We start from the raw sequence: 24358 nt of genomic DNA, 5'->3' as shown, positions 1-24358 counted from the left end.
AGATCTATATATATTTATATGACAAGATGTTTATGGTATATTATTAAGTGAGTAAAGAGCAGATTAAGAAATAGCAATTAAAATATGTCTCATTTTTGTAAGAAAAATTCTACATAGTTATGGGAAAAAATTCTAGAATACTAATAGTCAGAGTAATGATAATATTTATTACATTACAAAGTCCCAGGATGGAATTAAGTGCCTTCATACATTATTTTAATCATCACAATAATTCCATTAACTCATTCATCATTAATTGGTTCAACATTGAGCATATATTGCTTGTCCCAGGCACTGTGCTGAGTATTAGAGATAGAGCGATGAACCACACAGACATGCTGTCCATCGTTTTACCATATCCTAACTCTAGAAATGAAACTTAGAGAGGTTGTCACACCCACCAGGGATCTTCCAGTACAGCGTCTGTTTCACCTAAATAAACACAGAGACTTCTAGGCTATGTTTGCCATAGGTCTATTCAGGTGGATACAGTACAGAAACAATAGTTGCCCAGCAGGGCCTTCCCTTCTGTGGGAGTTTTTGGTGCAGTTCACATAGTCCTCCAGCAGCCAGTGTCTTTGGTCCCTCCGATGATGACTCAGACTCCAGGAGGTAAGATCTATACTGAGCGGGTGCAGGATCCTCATTCCTTAAGTAACGATTTCATAGGTATAATGTCCAGGGTTCCCATAAGAATCACTACCACCATCAGGTATTTACAGTTCATTACAGTTTCTTTGCCCCGGTACAAAGAGAGTTTGTCAATCAGAAGTCATTTCAATCATAAGTAATGCTACCTAGAAACAACTTAACCTTTTACTCCTATTAGATTACCAGAGAAACACAACTAGAGACTGTAGAAGGAGAAAGGATTTTGTTAAGTAGGTGTCCAATCGGCAAGTGGCAGAGAGGATTCAACCTTAAGTCTGACTCCAAAGTCTAGCTTCTGAACTTTACTGGATGATACCAAAAATGATCTCTGGGAGGAAAGCTTTTTAGACAGCTTTTACTTTCTTCTTCATACTTTCCGGATTCTCAGACTTCTTTTGTAATGCGAATGAATTTCTTTTGTAATCAGAAATAAATGTTTTTATTAAAGAGACTACCAACATGAAAACAAGCTTTTGGTACAGCATTAAGTGAAAGTAGCCAGAAACAAAATTACATATGCATTTGTGTTGTGACTAGGATGATGTAACAAGAGAGATGCAAGAGGAAGAAGCCAAGCAAAAATATAAAGCAGTCCTAATAGTAGTTGAGTCAGAATGGTTGGCTTGTGGAGCGATTTATTTATTTATTTATTTATTTATCTTTTTTCCAGATTTTCTATGAAATGCTTATGTTATTCTTTGAATAAAATGAAATGCATTTAGTAAAATAGAAAAAGAAATTTAAATTTAAGAAGTATGTTAGGGGTTAAAAGCTCTCAAATTATTTCAAAACACGCGCATGGACCTAAGATGGGAAGCTGAATTAGAGAGCAGTTCTGTTCCATTCCTGACGGTCAACCATGTAACTGAAAGAATTTGCCCAAGGCACTGGCTATGACCCTGAGCTGACACCACTATTTCAGGCATTACTGTAACTTCCCTAGGTCTGTGTTCATGTCGTAGAGTGGGAATACTCTTGCCCAACTTCTTTCACATGTTATTTGTCTATTATGTAAGGTTTGCTTTTCATTCAAAACTCACGTTTTGGGCTTTATACGATCCTTCTTTAGCCAAGGACTCATATAATTGGATAGCTGCTGTTATGTTTTGCATACCAAAATTTCCAAATAGCAAAGCATCAGCCATTTTCTCCATAGCTTTCAAGTTTCCCATGTCAGCTGCTTTGGCAAAGAATACGTAGGCTCTGTTTCAAAAACATGAAGGTAGAGGTCTGATTATTGAAAATGAAATTTTCTGCTCCCTCCTTCAGACTACTTCTTTCTAACAAGTAGGACCAAGTTGTCATTGCTGCTAACAATATAAGTTAGCTGAAGTCCAACACATCTACAGACCAGTAGGTTTTTTCAGCCTTACATTATCTAAGATGACAATTTCAAATATATCTGACAAATAATGAAGCTGCTAAAAAGGAGAAGTATGTAAGATATATCATGCTTAAGATATATCACATATTATTCACCAAGTGAAATGAAATACTGAGGCCCTTGTCCTAAAACAGTGAACTTTCCCATGGCTACCCACTCTGAAATATGTAACAACATAATCAAAACCAATAAAAAATAATCAAAACTGGAATGTCACATCTAGAGAGCTACTATCATGGAAGCAACAGTCCCTTTATATTCTGAAATAATTTTCTAAAACAGAACATATTCTTCAGCACTGTGTGGAAAAATAATAACCAAATAAAACCCAATGGTTATGAAGGCTCTAAAGTCTGCCTGGTTCAAAATCTGTTTCTACCACTTGTGAGTCTGAGAGCTTCAGGCAAGTTATTTAACTTCTCTGTGCCTCTTTCATTTATGTAGAGAGATAATAATAGCACTAAGTTCATAGGGTTGCTAGGAAGATTCAGTGAGATAATCCAAGTGAAGTGCTTGGCATTAGTGCCTGGTACATAGTAAGCACTATGATGATGATGATGATGATGACGATGATAATGATGGCGATGACTCCTGCACACATTCTAAAGTTTTATAGCATGGCAAGTGTTCTCCTATAATTAGTGGGTAAATGGTGTGAAAGTTTAGTGATAGATGCTACAGCATTGCCTTATGCTGTATTTTCTGAGTCCCAATTGAAATCACCTGCACCTGATCTGTATAACAAATAGTGATGGAGAGCCTGGCAAGGTCAAAGCTTGTGTCAGAGACAGATAGTACTTTTGGGGTTTATTTTTACTTTTATAATTTTCTTTCTGGTACCAGTAAGATGAGAAAGCATTAACTTCTACTGGTGACCTGGATTCAAATGTAGGAACAAATGCACGAATCTACCATTGCTACCCCAACTCAGAAGGATCAGGAGACTTAGCTTTATGTACCACCTATCCGTGCTGATGCTAAAAGAATCTGTTCTTGGTGGCTGGAGCAGGGTAGAGTGGGCTTGGACTGAGTGATAGCTATATAGGTGTTAGGGTCCTGGATGGCAACACAGTGAATAGACTCCAGTGGAACAAAAGAAGCCAGGAGGTCAAATAAGAAATTAAATTTGGTCAGAACAAGCTGAGATTCTGGGGACCAGAAGGCAAATAAGACAGAAGGTCTCAAAGGCCAGTGAATACAACAGATGTCTGGCATCCAGGCATAGGCATGACATCAGGACACAGATTCCCTGGAGCCCTCCTATTGCATGGTTTGCTGCTGCAACCACATGCCCTGCTGAGATTAGAAGGGCACCACCATGGACCAGGGCAGAGAAACTTGAGATGGGTCGCAGGAGCCTCTGCTGATCCCAGGGGTCAGTTACAGCTTGTAAAATCAATTCCTGTAGGTGTCTCTAATTCTAAGGGAGGGGTAGATACCTTGGTCCCCTGTCAGTAAAGTCCAAGGTGATATAACCCAAAATACGCTATTATCCTTAAATGTTGAATTTTAGGAGGAAATAAAATAAAAATTTTGAAATAATTTGAGAGGTTTTAACCCCTAATATAGTTATTAAATTTAAATTTCCTTTTCTATTTTACTAAATGCATTTCATTTTATTCAAAGAATAAAGAATAAGGAATACTAGAAGCAGGACCCAGAGGCTGAGGAAGGTTGTTGGTAAAGTAGGTAGGATTAAGATCTAGGCTGTAATCTCCAAGAGGTAAAAAGGAGAAACTGGGCAGCATTAGCAGATCCCCAAAAGAAAGTTCAGTTAAGTATCTGGAAAATTTCTAAAGAATCTAATATTGGATGCTAAGGTGGGTGTTGGGGAAGGAGGAGACAAAATGCATCTCTAGGATACATTAGAAATTTGGTGTAGAGCAGCAGCTTACTTCCAAATCTTCTTTGCCAATGGGGAGAAATTCTTAATGACAGCTAACCCTGGCTGTCTCTGAGGCTTCTTGACTCCTGTAGACAGGTTTGGGTCTACCTGACATATTCTTGCTTAACATCTTTACTTCTAGCACCAATGATCATTTGGAGCTGAATGAATGAATGAATGGGGTCAAGATGTGGGTATGGATGAGCCAAAAGGACTGGCAGCACCTCTATCTGTGCTGTGGAGCAAGGAGCGCATAGGTTAGAGGAATGAATTGGAGAGAAATGCTTCCTCTGTGGTCAGTAGGGTGTTTTTCTCTCCTCTGACCAGACTCTTAGAGATGGGCATATTAGATGTAACTGGTTTACAAGGAGAGCAGACCGTCCTGATAACGGAAGTAATTTCACTCAGTTTGCCCACAAATTCCTGAAGTCTCTTGCCTTGAGAAGATTTGGTTTCAGTTTTCTACTTGCCAGCTCAGAAGGGTCAGGGGACTCAGCTTTATGCATACTCTCATGTACCTATGTGACTGCAAAGATAAGCCACTCTTGGGGCTCTTGGCTGGCTCAGTTGGTGAAGCATGTGACTCTTGATATTGGGGTTGTGAATTCAAGCCCCATATTAGGTGTAGAGGTTACTTAAAAATAAATCTTAAAAAAAGCTGCTCTTCTGGCACTCTTGAGCAAGGATAGGCTAGGCAAGAGTAGCCTAAGATTGAGTGACACCTAGGCAGGCATGAAGATTCCTGCACTGTTGGATGGTTTCCTTTCAGAGCTGGTGTTTCTCCCCATTCTTTAAGCCAAAGAGGAAGACACCCATCATCAAGGTTAAGCGCATAGTTACTTGGGAGCTTCTAAGAGTGATTTTGCCCCTTTAGATTGAATCTGGGGTTTCCTTGAACTTAACATGGTATACCCAGTGGGCCTTCATCTTGGATTCACCTGCTATTAATTTGAAATCTCAGGGGCCAGTCCTTTTCCAGAATACCATTGTTCTCTCATCTAGATGGGCTGGGTTGAGAATTCTTTATTCCTACTCATTGATTCAGTGAGCACACGAATGAGCAGACTTCCCTATCAGACTGGATTGTATTTTGGGGGTCTGATTTATCCCTATCCTCATCATGCACCCCCCAGAGATGCTCTGCATGAGACCAGGTTTTGCAGAGGATGGTTTCCTTTGCTCTTATAAGGAGCTTCTAACTTTCCCCAGAGAGGTCCAAGTCCTTTACCTCCTTTCTTGTCGCTTTGGAAGAATTCAAGAATATTTTTGACCTTTCATTTCCTCCTCTCTAATTTGGGGATAATAATTTATGACTCTTAATATCATTGTGAACAATGAATAATATTCCACACATAAATACCCAGAATAATAACTAGCACAAAGAAGGAGCTTAATAAATGCAAGTTGTTTATAGTTGGGTGCCCCTTTATCCTCTATCCTCTTATGCTCTTTTGAATTTTAAGAAATAATTCAGGGGCTCTGCTGCTTGCCCTGTCTAGGGTCAGCTGCCACAGCACTGGGCTGCTTTCTCCAGAGCTGGTATGCCCAATTTGTGTGAAACAGAAGATGTCTCCTAGTTGGAGGTCCAGAGCCCATTCTTTTTATTAGTATTGCTTCAGGACACACTGATTTTCGTCTCTTCCACACCTTCCTCTTACCATTTAGAGGTATAGAGATAAAAATAACAAATGCTTATCTTCTGCTTACTATGTGCTGGGCATCTTTCTAAGAGCCTAACTGCACCATCTAGAGCACAGGGAGGTTAAATAAGTTGCCCAGGGATAACACAGCCAGGAAATGGCAGAGCTAGGATTCTATCCCATGGTTTTAATTAGAGACTTGAAGGATGACCTCATGTTATGTCCCTCTAGTCTGGGGACAAGCTATTTTTTCCTCCCTGTCAGACAAAGTAGACAAGGGAAAAGAGAAATGATGAACTTGGAGTGAGACTATGTGGCTATAGCTTGGTTACTTCCCAGCTGTGTACTTGTGATCATCTCACTTTCACATGTTTGAATCTTTGTTCCCAGCTGTTTGCAGGGGGAAAATGAAGCTCTTCTAACTCATAAGGTTGTTTTGGGTATACAATGGAATCACATACATGAAAGTGCCTTGGAAACCACTTTATTTAGGCAGAATAAAGTATTCTAAAACAAATAACTCTAATTCAAATAACAGATTTTATTTTACTTGAAATACCTAATAAATTAAAGTCAAAACAGAATATTTTTGCCTGAATACTCAGATAGTGCCTTAATTCTGCATTTGACTTAAAGTATAGGGACCACAAATTCACATACAATTCTGTTTGTTTGGGCTGATAATTTATAGGGTTCTTTAAACATCGATTGATCCTTTTAAAAACAAAAGCTTTTTGGCAAATAAACTTATTTGTTATCCCAATAAGCTTTTAACAACAAATGAGATTTTGAAATTTTTCTTTCTTCTCAGCCAGAAATTTAAGTTGGCTTAGGTAATTGGATAAAGACTTACTCTGCTTTTTGTTTTTGGCTTTTAGACTGCTGGAGAATCTTGATGCCCGTCTTAAATAGCTGGTCTCCTTCATCTGTAAAATTTTTCTTTGCCTGCCTTCTTACTATATAGGGACAACAAGGAAAAATAACATTATTTTTATGTTTTATATTTTAATTTTTAACCTATTTTGAGAAGAGGGAGAAGGAGAGAGAGAGAATCCCAAGCTGGATACACGCTGTCAGCACAGAGCCTGACACAGGATTCAGTCTCATGAACCATGAAATCATGATCTGAGCTGAGATCAGAGTTAGACACTTAACCAGCTGAGCCACCCAGGTGCCCTATGTTTTATATTTAAAAAATAATGTGCTGCCATATTAGTTTGTGTTTTGCTTAAGAGGGGGTTCAGATGAGCCTCCCTAACATGTGCCATTTGGGCATGTGGATTATTTTGAGCCAAAGACATTCAAGGCTGAAAAGACTCAGGAAGAGGTTTTTACCTCTCCCTTAATTGCCTGTAAGATTTTGGATAGAGGGCCCAGTCCAGGAAGATAGCTATCACCAGAGATAAGAAGAGTATGGGCTAGATGGGGTGAGATGAGAGGAAGTTGGTAGGGCATGTTTGTTCAAATTCCTCTCCATCCTATTGTCTCTACATGGCATGACAATCATTTGTTTATCAAACATTTGCTCTTCCTATTTTCCTGTGAATTGTCTTCCTTCTCTTTGAAGCCCCAGACCCTTCCCTCTCAAGATGGTTAGAAGCCTCTATTGCCTGTATGAAATTAAATCTGTTTTTCTATTAATCTGTCTTAGGTCAATTAAATTAATAAACCAGCCAGAAAAAAAAAACCACCTAGAAAGGTAGAGGAAAACTTTTCCTTCTTTACACTCTCCTTACCTTTTTAACCTCTGCATTTCAAGATCACCTTGGTTTTGCTCAGAAGATAGAAGCTGTCTACAAAAGTATCCTCTGCATGTCTGTTGTTAAAGTGTCTGAGGGTGGAGGAGATAGTAAGATGCTTCTGATGGTAAGAGGAAGAAAGATGCTCCCCAGTCTGGGAAAGGAATGCAAAGTTCCACAAGTACCAAGCAGGACAGAAGGCCTTCAGGGAAGGCCATTCTAAAGAAATGATCTTAGACATGAAGGTCACATCTCACAGACTCCCTTGTCTGAGCAAGGCCCATAAGCCGTAGAGTTTTAAGCTTCTAAGAGAATATGAGGACCAAGAAATGGGCATCTCCTAGATATCCAATGTGCATCCAGGACTGGAGGAGAGAATCTCCCTGAAAATTTTGCTCTGCCCAAGGCTCCCTCCTCCCCAACAAACTTTCTGAGACCTTGAGGAAAACATCGAGAGAGAGTACCAATAACAACTTGCCTTTTTGGGATGAGGGCTCAGAATTAATTTTATAAGATTTAAAGAAATAAAGAAATGGAATTTTACCTGCTACAATAATATTTCTCAAACATTTATATAACACTTTACAATTTTCAAATGCTTGTCATCAATTTACAGATGCAGAAAGCTATTTGGAGGGAGAGTCAGCTTTATAGCTCACACTCCACCTCCACAGTGTATGTGCACATGAGCGCGTGCGCGCGCGCGCACACACACACACACACACACACACACACACACTTCCACATCATAGTGACTCTTGAAGTCCATTATGACACTCAGTGAAACCTCTGATTAGGTGAACCATGCCTGAAACCATTTTAAAAGAGAGGCATTTTGAGATTTGATACCTCATTAACAAGACTACAAAAATCTTCAAGTAGTTCCTGTTTTTCTTCTTCCTGACAAACCATCAGAGTTGTTCAATTTCTTTTTTAAATTAAAAAAATTGTTTTACTTAAAAGTTAATTTGCAGTTATTTTGAATGCTTCAAGTTATCCAATCAATTCAGTAATACCAGACACTTTAGTATCTAATTTCTGCTTTGAGTCATATGTTATCTATAGTCATGATTAAAGAGGAAAAATAATGGTAAGAAAACCTACCAATCTGTGATTTGAATAGCAATTGCTCCTATTACCATGCTTTCAAAGAACAAGAATACATTCTGAAAGGCTGACTCTGCGTGTACATACATATGAGAAATGATCTACCACTACAGATTTCCACCCATGGATTTTACCTCTATTTGTAATCTATTTTGATTTCCCAAAAATATTGAAATAGAAGCATTCTTTACTATGAGGGCTCAATTATCAATAAAATTCTCTTGACAACACTTTAATTTCCTTTTTATGATTTAACAATTTCTAAATTTGGGGAAAGCATAGGCAGAAAATGACTTGAGGAGACCATTCTGAACAGGTAAATAGCCTTCCTGAATCCAGAATTTTCTTTTTTTTTAAATAATTTTTAAGTTTATTTATTCATTTTGACAGTGGAAATGGGGAGGAATGGTGGTGGGAAAGGGAAAGAGAGAGAATCCTAAGCAGGCTCCCTGTTGTTAGCACAGAGCCTGACATGGGGCTTGATCTCATGAACCATAAGATCATGACCTGAGCCCACATCAAGAGTCAGATGCTCAACAGATTGAGCCACCCAGGTGCCCCAAATCTGGAATCTTCTGAATAGCCAAATAGTGGATGCCAGTTGTTCTTTCCTGGTAAGGGATCTAAGCTGGCTTGAGGGGTGGTGGCAATGAGCATTGGGAGTAAAAGAGGGCAGAGTAGATGTGCCAGAGAGCAGCAAGTATGAGAAGTACTTCAAGTAGATGAAGTTGTATTTTAGTGTTTGTCAGAGACATAATTTATAGAGAGTTATTGACATGTTATTACATCTGCAATCTTAATTATTATTTCATACCTAACTTGAATGCTCTTAAGGGCTAAATTTTGTCCCCTTAAATTCATATGTTGAAAGTATCTCAGAATGTAACTTTATTTGGAGATAAGGTATTTAAAGAGGTGATTAAGTTAAAATGAGGCCATTAGAGTGGGTCTTAATCCAATATGATTAGTGTCCTTATAGGAAAAGAGAGAGACATCAGGGGGATGCAGACACTGAGAGAAGACCATGTAAAGATACACTGAAAAGGTGGCCATCCATAAGTCAAGGAGAGAAGCCTTACAAGGAAACCAACTCTGTTGGCACTTTGATCATAGACTTCCAGGCTCCAGAACTGTGAAAAATAAATTTCTGCTGTTTAAGCATCCTTGCCTGTAGTATTTTATTATGACCCCCCCCCCCAGCAAATTAATACAGATACCAACTCTGGATTACATGGAAAACAAACTGCTCCTTCTTCTTGTTGGAAGGGGTGCACCCAGCTCAGTTTCCTATCAGGTCAATGGCTACTTTCTAAAAATAGGACTGTAGACTGTAACTTCCCATGGGCCCCCAAAGTCTCCAGGTGCTGGAAATCTGACATGCCCAGGCAGTAGCCCATCTCTGACAAGGTAATTTTCTCATGATTATGCTCTAGGTAGGCAGGGTAGTAGGTAGACCTTCCATGTGTTCAGCAATCCCAGGATGCAGCTCACCTGGTTCTAGGATTATGGGAGAATTGGGATTCTATGCCTTCTCTTGCTGACTCTTCAACTATAAATTTGTCTAACCAAGTCTTCCTTAATCCCTATCACCTGTTGTTGTGGAATTCATAAAGAATCCTCTTGTTGATAATGAATTCCAAAACAAAACTTTGGAACAAAAAGGGCTGCTTGTTGCAAATATTAATGGAACAGAAAAAGCTAGAAACAACTCATTCTCTGTCATTCATATGTTTATGTGTCCATTTAATTCCTGTAAATTGAATACTTATCTTGTGTTAGGCACACTGCTAGATATTGTGTTTCCAAAGATGATGAAGACACTAAGCCTGGCAGTGGAGATAGACATGTTTACCAAAAATTACAATGCCATGTGGTAGGCACTCTGTAATAAAGCACTGAGAGAGTATAGGAGCCTTCTTTGTTTGTAAGCAGTAGAAATCTAATCTGATTGACTTAAGCAAAAGCAACTTACTGGGAGGCTGTTGAAAGTTTATAAACTTACTGGAGTAGATCTCAGGAATCAAAGCTTTCTGGAAGCAGAGACACAGATGTTGCTATAGTAATGGATTGAAATCCAGTCCTTTTAGGATCTTCCCCTCTTTACTCCAGACTCCATGGTGAGTCTGATGGGTCTAATTAGGGAAGACAAAGCTTCTCATTACATTCCTGTAAGAATGTATCCACTGGGAAGATTTAATTCCTCAAAAAGAATTTGAGATGGTGAGAAAAGTAAAATGGATGATCAGAAGCCACCAAACAGCAAATGCCCACTCAGGCACCTGACTTTTGCTAAGAGAAATAAAGAAATCTTCACAGATGAAAGGACACTTCAGATAGTTCTTGAAAGGAGGGTAGGAGTTTGTCAGGCCAAGAAGATGAAACTGGCATTCCATTTGGATGAAATAGTCTATGCAAATGAACCAATGAAACAATGGGGGGCAGTGTATCTTAAATAAAGAATGAGGGCTTGAGGGTCATGTTTGGTCATGTGGTCCAGGCTGGCTACGGGAGTAAGTGATATTGAGGGGAGTAGACAGAGGGATCAGAAGGCTGGCTATGGGAGTAAGGGATATTGAGGGAAGTGGACAGACAGATGAGAAGGGAGTGGGGAGAGGGAACAGAGGTCATTGTGAAGGTGAAGGCAGGCTTCGTACAGGAAGAGAAAGAGCAAAAGTGACAGGCAGTTGGCTCTGATCAGACACAATTATTGTGGAGTTTGAAATTATATTGATGAAACAGGTCTACATGTAGCTGGTAAATGACTGAGGCGAAATAGAAACAAAGATTATTGGAATTGTGGAGGTCTAGAAAAAAGGACAAGTTCCTCAACATGGATATTTAGCCTCCGCAGGGTGATGGTGGCCTGTAGCCATTGACTGATTGATGTAGGGGTAACAATATAACCCCTTGCCCCAAGGAAGGGGGAAATCCTCTAGTGCAATTCACTCTTATAGCCCTAAACTTTTCCTGAAACCCTGTCTTTGCCCAACTCCTTCCCTTGCCCAATCCTGTATTTCTCACTCTTATATGTTTCACCACACATCTAAAACTTTAACATTTACATTTAAATTCAAATAAATAAGCAAATACCATTTAAGTCATCTCAAAAAGCAAAAAGAAAAATATTGCATGTCAAATTATTGTTATGTCAAAAATGACATGAAGGATCAGTGAGAGTTAAAGGAATTAACAATTAAGGGAGGAGATGAATGTCTTTTAGTCTGACTAAAAACCAGGTGCTCTCAGCATTAAAATGATACAAGGAGATAAAAATTGGAAGTTCCTTCCCTTGCATAAAATCTTGCTTACATAGACACTGCATCCTTCTTGTTTAATTTCAATTGTATTTAATATAAACCAACTTTAGCTTCTGATTTTCTGAATAATGCATCAGAAGAGCTCTTTACATTTGCCCTTATGTCTGCTAGGAAGATACAATCCCAGATAAGGAAGGAGAATAATGATCCATTACTAAAAATAACATTCCATCTAAGAAAGAATGACTCAGCAAAGAGTTTAGTCAGATAAAGATGTGATCAACTCAAATGCACTTGGATAAGAGCACAGATATTTATAATAATCAAGTTTATTCACACTGTCCCCAGATCATTGTTGCCAAACATAATTACCTTCAGTGGTATTGCTAGGAAATGGCAGACAAATTGTATTATAAGTGGAAAAACATTTTCTCCTCAAATATCTACTAAGCAAAACTTGAAATAACAAGGGTTCTCTCAGAGACTAATTCACTATTCAAAAACAATAATTATTATATTATGATAAAAGCTGACATTTATAAAGCACTTAGGCTTCAGGCAGTTTTTTCACTGACTGTAAGAGGAAGGAGCTATTATCATTCCTGTTTTACAAATGAGGTGATACAGGCACAGGGAGGTCAAGTAACCTACCCAAGGTCATACAATTAATCCCTGATAGGCAAGAATTCAAATGTAGGCAGAATGAATGCATAGTCAGCTCATACTGTTTGTCAGAGCTATACAATATGCAAAATTATGTGAAGAACACAAATTTACTATCAATTACTGAAAATTTTGAAAAATTTATTCAAAATAAATTTAAGAATAAATGTAATTTAAGTATTTTAAACAATGAATTTACAGTAATACTTCCTTTATGTGACATTGTTATTTTTTTAATGTTTATTTATTTTTGAGAGTGAAAACACAAGTGGGGATGAAGCAGAGAGAGAGAGGGAGACACAGAATCTGCAGCAGGCTCCAGGCTCCAAGCTGTCAGCCCAGAGCCCTACGCGGGGCTCAAACTTATGAACTGCGAGATCATGACCTGAGCCAGAGTTGGACACTTAAACAAATAAGTGACACAGGTGCCCCTATCAAACTTTGCTGAGAAATGTATTTCATATAAATATTTTTTCCCATTAAATGAGTCATATCCCTTTTTATTTTGACTGTTTTCTGATGGAAATCTGTCTAAAAAGTATACAATATATTCCTCCACCTTCCACAACAGAAGATAATGAGCATGATTTAACTGGGTGTTGATGATTCAGAGCAACATTATGCACACCTGACCACACCCAGACTAGTTGATTTAGACATGATTCCTTAAGAAAACAGTGCTTGTGGGAGACCTTGGATAATGGAAAGCCCTTCAGTAATGAGTGGGAGCAAAAGGGACAAGAGAAGGATGGTGACAGGCTGTATTCAAGGCCCTGTGTGGGGGTAAGAGTGCCTGCTGGCTGGCTTAATATTTAGCTGCATTTGCTAATTTGCATCACTTTACATTACTGTTTCCCAAAGGGTACATGAGATCATTGTAAGTGGTACACACACAAACATTAACTTTTTGATAGTTAATATACCTAATATATATTCATTTGTAGATTCTATTTGTGGCAAGTGATACGAATTTTCATTTTTCTGTCTAAAAAATTAACCATGAAATATTTCAGACATACAAAAAAATCCAGAAAGAAAACATACCTCAACATAACCTTCCCATTTGACATAATTTAACAGATGGTAACATTTTGCCTCGTTTGTTTTAGGTATCTCTCTAAGGAAACAGAATGGAACAAATACACTCAAAGCCTCCTTCCAGCATACCCCCCTCCCCACCTTGTTGTCTCTTCAGAAATAGCTGTTCTGAAGTTGCTATGTAGCCCTTTCACTACTTATACGTACCCAATATTATTTCTATACTTTATAGAAAAACATCATACTATATATGCTTTTGCAATTTGCATTTTCAACTCTTAAGATTTATCTATCTAGATGCAAGTTGGCTTCATTCATTCATTTTAACAAGTGTCAATGGTCAAAATTCTTCGTATGACTAAATCAGTTATTTATTCATTCCTCCATTATTTACCCTACCCATTCCACAAATACTAGCTTTTTTTCATTTAAATGCTACCAAAACCAATTCTGCAATGAAAATCCTTGAACACATTTTCTCACACAGATATGTGAGAATTTCTGTAGGATATATTTCTAAAAGTACATACGCCAAGTGTAGCATATAAGCATCTTAAACTTTACTAGATATTATCTTGTTGCTCTTCAAAGAGGATGTACCAAACATGCATTCCCAGCAGTGATGCATAAGAATTCTCATTACCTTAACCAATACTGATAACCAACTCTGGGTTGCTTATAGGGTTATCTGATCTTTCAGTTCTGCCAATCTTTGTGAAATGATAAATCTTTATCAAATTTGAATTTCTATAATTACTAGTTAAGTATATTTATTGGTATTTGGTTTTATTTTTCCTCTTCTAAGAAATGTACCCTTTGGTCAGTTTAAAAAAATTTTTTTTAAATGTTTATTTATTTGAGGGAGAGAGAGACAGAGTGTGAGCAGAGGAGGAGCAGAGAGAGGGAGACACAGAATCCCAAGCAGGCTTCAGGCTCTGCGCTGTCAGCACAAAGCCTGAAGTGGTGCTTGAACTCAGGAACCATGAGATCATGACCTGAGCTGAAGTTAGACACTTAACCAACTGAACCACCCACATGGCCCTTTGTTGAGTTTTCTTCTTGTTTTTCTTGTTGATTTGTAGGTGTTTTTTAGCTCTATTTGTTATATTTTCTTTTAATGTGTCGGTTCTTTTTCACTCTATAATTAAAAACACCTATTAAAAATTTTAACTTGAAGGTCAAATTTATGAATTTTGGCATCATGGTTTTACTTTAGTCTTTTCTAAGAATTCCTTTCTTATGCCAATATTTTAATTTTTTTCATTATTAAAGTTCTGATGTTCATATTTAGGCCTTTATACCACCTAGAAGTTACTTTGGTGTATGAGGTGAGAATCTGATGATGAGATGTCTGAGGTGAGAATGAGGGTCTGATCTTAATTTTCTTCCAAGTGAGAATCAGTTGCCTGTATACAATCTGTTTATTCTTCTGCAGCGGTTTGTTATATGTCCATCATATACTAAATTCCCCTATATAAATGGGACCCATTCTAGACTCTTCTATTTTTTTAATCCATATGTCAAAACCATATGGTTTATACAAATATAATTTTATAGTAAGAATCTAGTGTGGCAAGTTTCACTTCTCATTCTACTTCAAAAGTATCTTGGCTATGTTTAGACTTGTTTTCAGATATACCATTAAAATTAGTTTGTTAAATTCTGTGAAAACACCTTTAAGCAATTTTTAAACTAATTTGGCAAGATATGATATCTCAGAACATTGAGTCTTCCCATTCATAAACATAAAAACTCTTCAGTTATGCAAGTATTTTTTATGTTATTTAATAAATTTTTTTATGTTTTTCTTCTTAACATCTTATAGATCTTTTGTTAGATTTATTCTTAGGTATCTTTTAGTTTTTATTGCTATTTTAAATAATATTTTAGTAATTTCATTTTTAGTTGTGTTTCATATCATATACAGAAATGTTATTGTTTTTATATATTAAATTTAAATCCAGCAACTTTGCCAAGCTGCATTAGTTTTCATGGTTTAATAGATTTTCCTGAATTTTTCAACATCAACATTTGTATCACTCTGGTGAATTATTCCTTTGAACCCTATGTGATAATGTTTTCTCTCTATTTATCCATTTACCTTGAAGTCTATACTGTCTAAAATATCAGATATCGGGGCACCTGGGTGGCTCAGTCAGCTAAGCCTCTGACTTTGGCTCAGGTAATGATCTCATATTTGTGGGTTTGAGCCCTGCATCGGGTTCTGTGCTGACAGTTCTGAGCCTGGAGCCTGTTTCCGATTCTGTGTCTCCCTCTCTCTGCCCCTCCCCTGCTCATGCTCTGTTTCTCTGTCTCAAAAATAAATAAAACATTTAAAAAATTAAAAAAATATATCAGATATCTTTTGCTTAGTATTGGCTGTGATATAATTTCCATCCACTGACTTTCAGTCTTTCTGAGTCATGTTTTAAGCATATCTCTTGCAAACAGCATATGTCTATGACATTTTATTTTAATCTAATGGTCTCTGTCCTTCAACTCATATGTTCTTTCTGGGCTACATTCAGGGAAACATCTTATGATCTTTCTCTAGTTCATTAACCTTTTCTTCCACAGTGTCTAATCTTCTGTTTAAGCCATTTTCTTACATAATTTAAATTAATATACTTTTAATTTTTCTTATTTTTATTTGGTTCTTTTGCCTAAATGCCTATTCCTTTTTCATGAAGCTTCTCTTTTTTATTATGGTTTCTTAACAATTTTTAAATATATTTATTCCATATTTTTTTCACATTGTTGTTCTACTATATCAAGACTTGGGCATGCTATGTCTTATGTTATGCACATGTTATATGTCAGTGTATGTACATGCAAACTGACTCTCACCAAGATTTTTTTTTATGAGATTTTTTTAACTTGGTACAGTTTATAAAATTTTCTTGTAAGTTCATCCTCAACAAGGCTTTTTAAGTAGGAAATGTGGAAGTGCTTTTCCAAACTGGTTTTGTGTTGCTTCTGTCAGTTTTGCAGACTTATCATCTTAGTGATGGAAGGAAATTCTTAAATATGAACATATTGGACTGAATGTGTTTACCAAAAGAAATCAGGTGGCATAAATTCAAATTCAAATCTGTGTTAGGTACAGGGTTGTGGTGTAGGGTTTTCCAGGGAGATGTTTTTCCCTGTGAAAGACTAAACAGTAGAAGAACTTCCTCAATATATCTGCCTAAAATGGTAGGTGACTTATCTGTTTTTTCCTAATATCCCTTTCACTGCATGTACAACTCTGTAAAACTCTCAGTTTTATTCATAGCTCTTCATTCCAATTGCCTTGTCAAAAATCCTAATGTCTTTTTGATTTCCCCAGCCTGGGAGTTAAAATCCAAGGCTCATGCATTACCAGCTATGATCAGTTTGCGAAAACATCAATTTGCATCTCTATATTTCATCATTTCTAGCACTTGGGGATTTGTTTCCTGTGAACCCAGCTTTGCATTGAGAGAGAGAGAGAGAGAGAGAGAGAGAGAGAGAGAGAGAGAGAGAGAATTGGTATATTTTAGGCATTAGTTTTAGGTATTTTAGCAGCAGGATCTTCATACTGGATTTAACCTACCATTTTGGGATATCTTAAGTAATTTTCTTTTAAAATCAACTTATTAAAGAAAAACTTCTGTTGATTTAAAGAAAAAAAATCAGTAGTAGGAAAGGTATTAAATGGTATCTAGGTTGCATTTCCTGAGAAGCAGACAAAGAGTTCAGGGTGTTTATTAAGAAGTGCCCCTGGGAAGCACACCTGGGGTAAAAGTTGGATTAGGCAGAGGGAGAAGCTGTAATGCAAGGCTAATGAAACACTTGACTGACCCTACATCCCAAGTTAGGCTGAGATGGTCAGGACGTTATATTCCTGAATTGATTAGTCATTGGAAAGTGGCTGCCTGGGAAGGAGGTATGACTTTGGGCTATGTGGCTCTCTGCACCTGAGACCGTCCCTTCACTGCTGAAGTCTGTGAACTACACTTCAAGTAATTGGGCAATAACTGTCTCATTGAAGGGGGCATATGAATGGCACTTTGCAATGTCCTCCACATATATTCCAAAGTCAATAAAATAGAATACATATGATAAGCTTAGCCTTGCTGGTCACAGACCCCAGAAGTGATAAAAAAGAATGCCAAGACAGGCTTAAAGCAAGATTCCAAGACAACCTTCTCCAATCAAGAACATAGGAGTGATCTGGTCTGGTCACCAAAATTAATGATGATTAATTCCAAGAAATGCCAGTAAGGACCTGTTAAGAAAGACTTAGAAGTGTTCCAACTGCCAGCAGGAATAGGCTCCGTTGTTCCCAATGCATGATTAATTATTGATTTGTGTTACTAACAATTTAATAAAGGTAATTAACCTATGATACTCAATTCCATCTCAGAAAAAAATGATTATTTATTAACGTTATAGTGACTTGAAGGGAAAATGAACATGTCATTAAAAAAAATGGAATGGATATGAAAGCATTATGTTCAACTGTAAAACAATATTCAAATATACTCTAAAAATGGAAGGCTCTCTTATGTTTATGTAGCACTTACAGTGTAGTATATTGCAAAGAATGCTGAAATTGGAGTCAGAAGACCTGATTTTACATCTTAGCTTTACAGAAAAAAAACTAAACTCAATTTAATTCAGCAAATATTGATACATATTAAGTATGTGACAGATATAATGCCAGGCACAGATCTTGCCTTGAAGTAATGGGAGTGCAAATGCTATTGGTTATTATTTGACAAATTCTAGGTAGGGGGACAATAGAATATGGGTAAGTGGTTCTTTTCCTTTCAAGATGTGGAGAAATATATTCATATTTTAGAAACAGCTTGATGTCAATCTCTTTGATCTCTAATAGGTTAGTATACACAGTTTGTAAGCCTTGAGTTAAGGAGATATGGTCACTAAGGATTAGGAAAGGCTTTTGATAATGTTAAGTTAAACCTCATTTCTCTAATGTAGAAGACTAGTAAGTCTTGGGAACAGTACTTTTATAGAACACCTATATTCCATGTTTTATGATAGCCTATGTGTAAAATGCTGAAGCGGGAACTGAATGGAGAACACAGTTGAACATGTTTTTAGCCAGCTTGATAACCATGTAGAACCTATATTCCTGGTTCATACTATAGCTTATGAAGTTCAAACCCTCCCTCTAGAGAAGAGTATTCTACTGTATTAACTCCTGATGCACGAGGTACTGTTTCTAGACTGTCTCACATTGACTCACAGTGAGACCAACAACTCTACAAGTTGTCCCAAAAGAATATTCACTCTTGAAAAGGCAGGGAAGGACAGTTATCATATGTTTGCACTCATAGGTCTAACAGGAGAAACCTAATGGAAGACCATGGGGAGGGGAAGGGAGAAAGAGAGTTGGGAAGAGAGAGGGATGCAAAACCTGAGAGACTACTGAATACTGAAAACCAACAGAGGGTTGAAGGGGGAAGGGGAAGGGAAAGGGAGGTGGTGGTAATGGAGGAGGGCACTTGTGGGGAAGAGCACTGGGTGTTATATGGAAACCAATTTGACAATAAACTATTAAAAAAATAAACTCAACTCGGAGAAATAAAAAAAATAAAAAAATAAAAGCATTTGTCAGGAATATAGATTTTTTACCAATGATTTCATAGAGCAGAATGAAAGATGATGCTTTAGTGGTTATCTTAGGCATTACTGATTTTAAAATATCAGTTGGGTTCTCTCCACTTTGAAGTTGTGCTGGTTTCTCAAGTTAGCACAGTGAATAACCATCTTTCTGGCTCCTTATGTGTGCTCTCTCCATATTTGTCCTCCCATTCTCTTTTCTTCTTACTCTTGCAAAAATAACAAAATTCTTCTCCCTGGCTCTGCAGTGCAATTTCTTTCCATGTGTAAATATTTGGAATCAGCTGACACCTGGCTTCTGTGTTGAGTTAGAAGTGGGGGATCAGGAAGAGATGTTTATCCACCTTCTATCTACAAATACCTATTGAGGTATCATCCATAAGGACAGTGAGCACTGTACAAGACATTCTGGTAAATAAGGTTTTCTTTCCTCAACCTCATCACTAGATTTTTATCTGGTTGATCAGTGGATAACTATAATTCTAGAGATTTATGGTAGATTAAGCTCTAACTTTGGCCATATCCTGCTAACTCCTGTAAGAAAAACTTGGGGTAAAAGATTGGAAGAATCTTTATCAAAATTTTGAGTGACAGAAAAGTAGGAGAGAATAGCTTATGAACTAACTGATATAATCAATAGGTTGGAATAATAGTCCAAAATGTACACAATGAAATTTAATAAACATCAGTGTAAAATCTTATATTTCAATTCAAAAATTTAGATGAACACATATGGATTATGTTTTGGCTGTGATGGTCAATTTTATGTCTACCTGGCTAAGCTAGAGTCCTGTTATTAAATCAAACACTAATCTAGTTGTTTCTGTAAGGGTATTTTATAGATGTGGTTAACAACCACAAACAGTTGACGCTAAAGGAGATAATCTGGGTCTGCCTGATTTAATCAGTTAAAAGTTTTTAATGGTAGTGGGGTTTCCCTGAGGAAGAAAAAGTCCAAGAGTTCCAGTCTGCTGTTCTTGACAAATTACCTTATAGATTTGGACTTTCCTAGCCAGCTCCCACAATCATATTAGCCAATTCATTGCAATAAATCCTTTAATATATATCTCCTACTGGTTCTTTTTGTTCTGGTTGAATCCTGACTGATACACTGGCTTTGTACTTTCAGGTGTGAAAAAGATTTCAATTTGCTCTAAGTTGTTATGAATCATCACTGTGAGTGGGTGCCCAAAACAGCAAATAGGATCTTAGAAACAATGTGCACAAGGTATAGTATTTGGGGAGGTAGGGCACCAGCTTCATTGTAGGAGTTCATAGAGGGGCTGGGTTGTTCTGTCCAGCTCCCAATACCATAATTTAATACAGACTCACACGTAAGATCACTGTCAAGAAGTGATTCTGGTTTAACATTAATAACTCTATAAGAAACAAATGTATTAAATAATGTCATAAACTACATTGTAGATATAGTGAGCTTAGTCACAGGTATCTAAGTAGGAGTTGCTAAGATAACTGATGAAAGATATTAGACTAGAACACCTCCAAATTTCCCGAATTAATTCTAAGATTCTGTACCATTACTTTTAATACCTATGCATCTATTGCATGCCACTAAAAGTCCTTATCCTTGTAATTTATGCTATCTAATTTCCCTTGTCTAGAAAGCCTGCTGTGTTGGATGTCTTCTGACTGCCTTTCTAGATCCTCTCCATCCTGCTTTATGTCCTGGGACACTAACCCCTATGGACTGCATCAATGGGCTCCCTTCCCTTGCAGCTTCTGGTTGGGTTTGGTTGGCACCAGCAGGATATATGAAGGGGAGAGAGTGAGGCAGGGATATTTATGCCTTGGCTCACCAATTTGGGTTACTGCAGGTTGGCTTTATCCCTTGTCTTGAGGTCACCTTTCTATCAGAAAGCTCTAACATACTTCTTAGTTTCTTTCTCAGCGTTCCAGTAGCCAGTGGGGGATTAGGACCATGACCCTTTAGGCCCAGGGGTGGTAATAGCAATTGGTGTTACTAGCCTAGGGGTTACTTTGTGGTTTCCTTATACCTGTCTATACTTTTAAAATTAATTATTTAATTAATGTTTGTATTTATTTTGAGAGAGATTGAGCAAATGGGGGAAGGACAGAGAGAGAGGGAGACAGACTCCCAAGCAGGCTCTATACTCCATAGTCAGTGCACGCCACAGTCAGCACAGAGCCCGACACGGGGCTCAAGCTCACGAACTGTGAGATCATGACCTGAATGGAAATCAATAGTCAGATGCTTAAGCGCCTGAACCACCCAGGTACCCCCGTCTACACTTTTAGAAATAAACCCTTTATTAAACTTTTCTCAAATGACTCCACTTAAATGTGCCGTTTGTTTCCTATCAGAACTTTACCTTGATACATCAAGTACATGCATGTCAACATTTTTATGTCATATCTAGAACTCTTCAGCTGAGCAGTGAAGCAGTTTTTTAGAGTAAATGTGGAGGAAAATACTCTTAAAATATATTAAGATTAAAAAAATTAAAAATCATTATCAAATAAGACTAACAAAAATTATCAAGTAGAATCAATAAGAGTTTCTGGAATCCCTTTGTCCTCAATTTCTGTCTATTGCTTTTATTAACAGTGACCAATTTCTATATGTGTATTTCTGTAGAAAAAAATATTTTTCTAATTTATGTAAATCTTCAGACTATTAGAAGACAGGGCTTCTCAAATGTCCTTGGAACCTTTAGGTAGTCAGTGATGAATGCATGTACACTCTCTAGAGGTCTGAAGAACAGGAAGGGATGTCTCTGAAGTCTTCGTTTTGATTTCAAAACATGAATTTTGAAATCTTTTGCATACATTATTGCTGTTAGTCCCAAAATAAAAATGTTTTCAACTATTTACTATTATACACTTCCCTTAAAACCTTCATGTGAATTTGGTGCTCAGGAAATTGCAGCATCTTTATCATGTAGTTCAACATTTGCCCAAAGCCATTTTGAGAAGCATGACTTTGAAATTTCTTGATTACTGTCACCTTACTTTTGTGAAAAGCATATGGCATAATGCCTGGAGGACTTCGGCATCAGACCATCTAAGTTCAAATCCTAGTTTTCCTATTAAATAACTTTTGTGATGCGAAGCAAATTATTTCTCTGTGCTGCAGGGCTCATGTGTTATAAAGTAGAGTTAATATAACCTATCTTATATTGGGTAAAGCACTTAAACAATATAGAAAAGTCTCAATTATAGATAGCTTATTATTTATTATTATAGGTATAATATAACCACTTCTACATAAGGGAAAGAGATCCCTTCTTTAAGGGTGGTATTACTTACTCTTTTATTTTTTACTTTATTATTTTTTTAAATTCCAGTATAATGAACATACAGTTTTATATTAGTTTCAGGTGTACAATGTAGTGATACACTTATTTAATAATTTTATTATTTTTAAGTTTATTTATTATTAACAAAAAAACCTGATACTCTTAATTTTTTTCTGCCAAAGAAGTTTCCCCTCTCTTAAATAATAAGATGCTAATAAAAATAGAAATTCATACCTATGTGTTAGAAAAGAGACAGTTTTCATGAAACAGACTTAAATGTTGGAAATGATTCCTAAATTTTATAATTGAGAGCTAGTTAACTGATTCTAGTTAACTGATTAACATAGAAGCTATGGAGACATTGTTTATATTTTCTAGACCCTTCTTGTATCCAGAGAAATCTATCAACTAACCGGGTATGTCTTTACTAGGAAGAGGTTTAGTTTGCTAGATTAGAAAAAAAGGCTTAATTTTGCTTTTGTTTTAAGTATGAGTGTCTCTATTAGCAGAATAACTGATAAGTGTTGTATCCACATAATTTTGGAGATTAAAAAATTTTTTTTAAATTTATTTTTGATACAGAGAGAGAGACAGAGCATGAGAGGGGGAGGGGCAGAGAGAGAAGGAGACACAGAACCAGAAGCAGGCTCCAGGCTCTGAGCTAGCTCTCAGCACAGAGCCTGATGGGGGCTTGAACCCACGAATGTGAGATCCGACCTGAGCTGAAGCTGGAGGCTTAACCGACTGAGCCACCCAGGCGCCCCTGGAGAATTTTTTTAAAAACCTTTATTTACACTTGTGAGAGAAAGTGAGAGAAAGTGAGTGGGAGGGGCAGAGAGGGAGGCAGAGAATCCCAAGCAGGCTGCGCACTGTTGGCTAGGAACTGGATGTGAGGCTCGAATTCATAAACCGTGAGATCATGACCTGAGCTGAAATCAAGGGTTGCATGCTACACCAGCTGAGCTATCCAGGCCCCCCTGGAGATTAGAGTCCTAATTATCAACATTGCTTATTATCATCAGAACAAATTCTGAATCTAAAAGAAGCTGAAAAAATTAAAAACCTTTGTGTGTATAAATATTTATGACTATATTCTAAGACTTTTCAGAAAGTAGATCTAAAATTTTATTTTAGATTACATCAAGTCATTTTTAATTTACATGTTAGAAAGAATTCTACTTACAATAGTTTTTATTTCTTTTCGAGAGATCTTTATTTTGAATTCCTTTTATTCTTAATTTACGTTGAATCTTCCTTTTTACTAAGGCATTTTCTCTTTGATAGATTACTTTGAGGAGTTTTCTTCGTTCCAATATATGTGATAAAAATTGTTTGACTTCGTTCACTGATACCTACAAAGAAAAATAGTTTTGCTCATTTTTTTATTGGTACCTTTTTAAAATGAAACAACAAAGTGAAAATCTCAACTGTTCCTGTCAAAAATACTAGAAATCACTCTAATTCCTGCGTTTTTCAAATCAAAATCATAGATGATATAAAGAATTCATTTTAATAAATGTTTATTCATTTTTGAGAAAGAAAGCAAGCAAATGAACACTGGGAAGGGCAGAAAGAGAGGGAGACACCGACTGAAGCAGGTTCCAGGCTCTGAGCTGTCAGCAAAGAGCCTGATGGAGGGCTCAGACCGGGAACCCTGAGATCATGACTTGAGCCAAAGTCGGACACTCAACTGACTGAGCCACCCAGATGCCCCTAAATAAAAACCTTTTAAACCTACTCTGAGCTTCAGAGCCATGCATTAAAACCTAAATGTTATAAATAAAATAAAATAGTAGGAGAATTTAACCAATTTTATCCTTCTAGTGGTAAAGTTTTCATGGTGATATTGAGTGAGCTAAAAAAATGAAGATGTTGGTATTCCTTATATATTACAATTTTATTTACTTATTTATTTTTGATTTATTTTATTTTTATTTTTATTTTTTGAGTATAACACAATTTATTTTTTTAACATATGCAATTATTTTCCATCATTTACACTACAGTAGTTACAATGACACTCCAAACAGAAAAGCAAAGTAAAAACTCAAAACCCCAACTTCTATTTCACATAATTAGACTTATACAGAAATTAGAAGGTTAAGT

At 36.9% G+C, this 24358-nt stretch overlaps 1 protein-coding gene across 11 annotated transcripts in view; it reads right to left on the bottom strand.

Annotated features, from left to right (window-relative positions):
- Positions 1-24358, bottom strand: part of SEL1L2 (SEL1L2 adaptor subunit of ERAD E3 ligase) — a 119653-nt gene that overhangs the window by 51439 nt on the left and 43856 nt on the right. For all 11 annotated transcript variants that reach the window (XR_003901027.1, XR_003901028.1, XM_029917325.1 and 8 more), the window contains 3 exons: positions 23436-23604; positions 6414-6516; positions 1692-1854 (listed from right to left, as the gene is read on the bottom strand). Coding sequence is in view for 9 of the 11 variants with exons in the window: in XM_029917325.1 (XP_029773185.1) it covers positions 1692-1854; positions 6414-6516; positions 23436-23604 (435 nt within the window). In the remaining 2 variants the exon portion in view is untranslated. The remainder of the gene's footprint in view (positions 1-1691; positions 1855-6413; positions 6517-23435; positions 23605-24358) is intronic.

Source organism: Suricata suricatta, chromosome 12 (assembly GCF_006229205.1).
Source record: "Suricata suricatta isolate VVHF042 chromosome 12, meerkat_22Aug2017_6uvM2_HiC, whole genome shotgun sequence".
Taxonomy (NCBI): Eukaryota; Metazoa; Chordata; class Mammalia; order Carnivora; family Herpestidae; genus Suricata; species Suricata suricatta.
The sequence above is the reverse complement of the archived record's forward strand: the minus strand, read 5'-3'. Positions and strand labels throughout refer to the sequence as shown.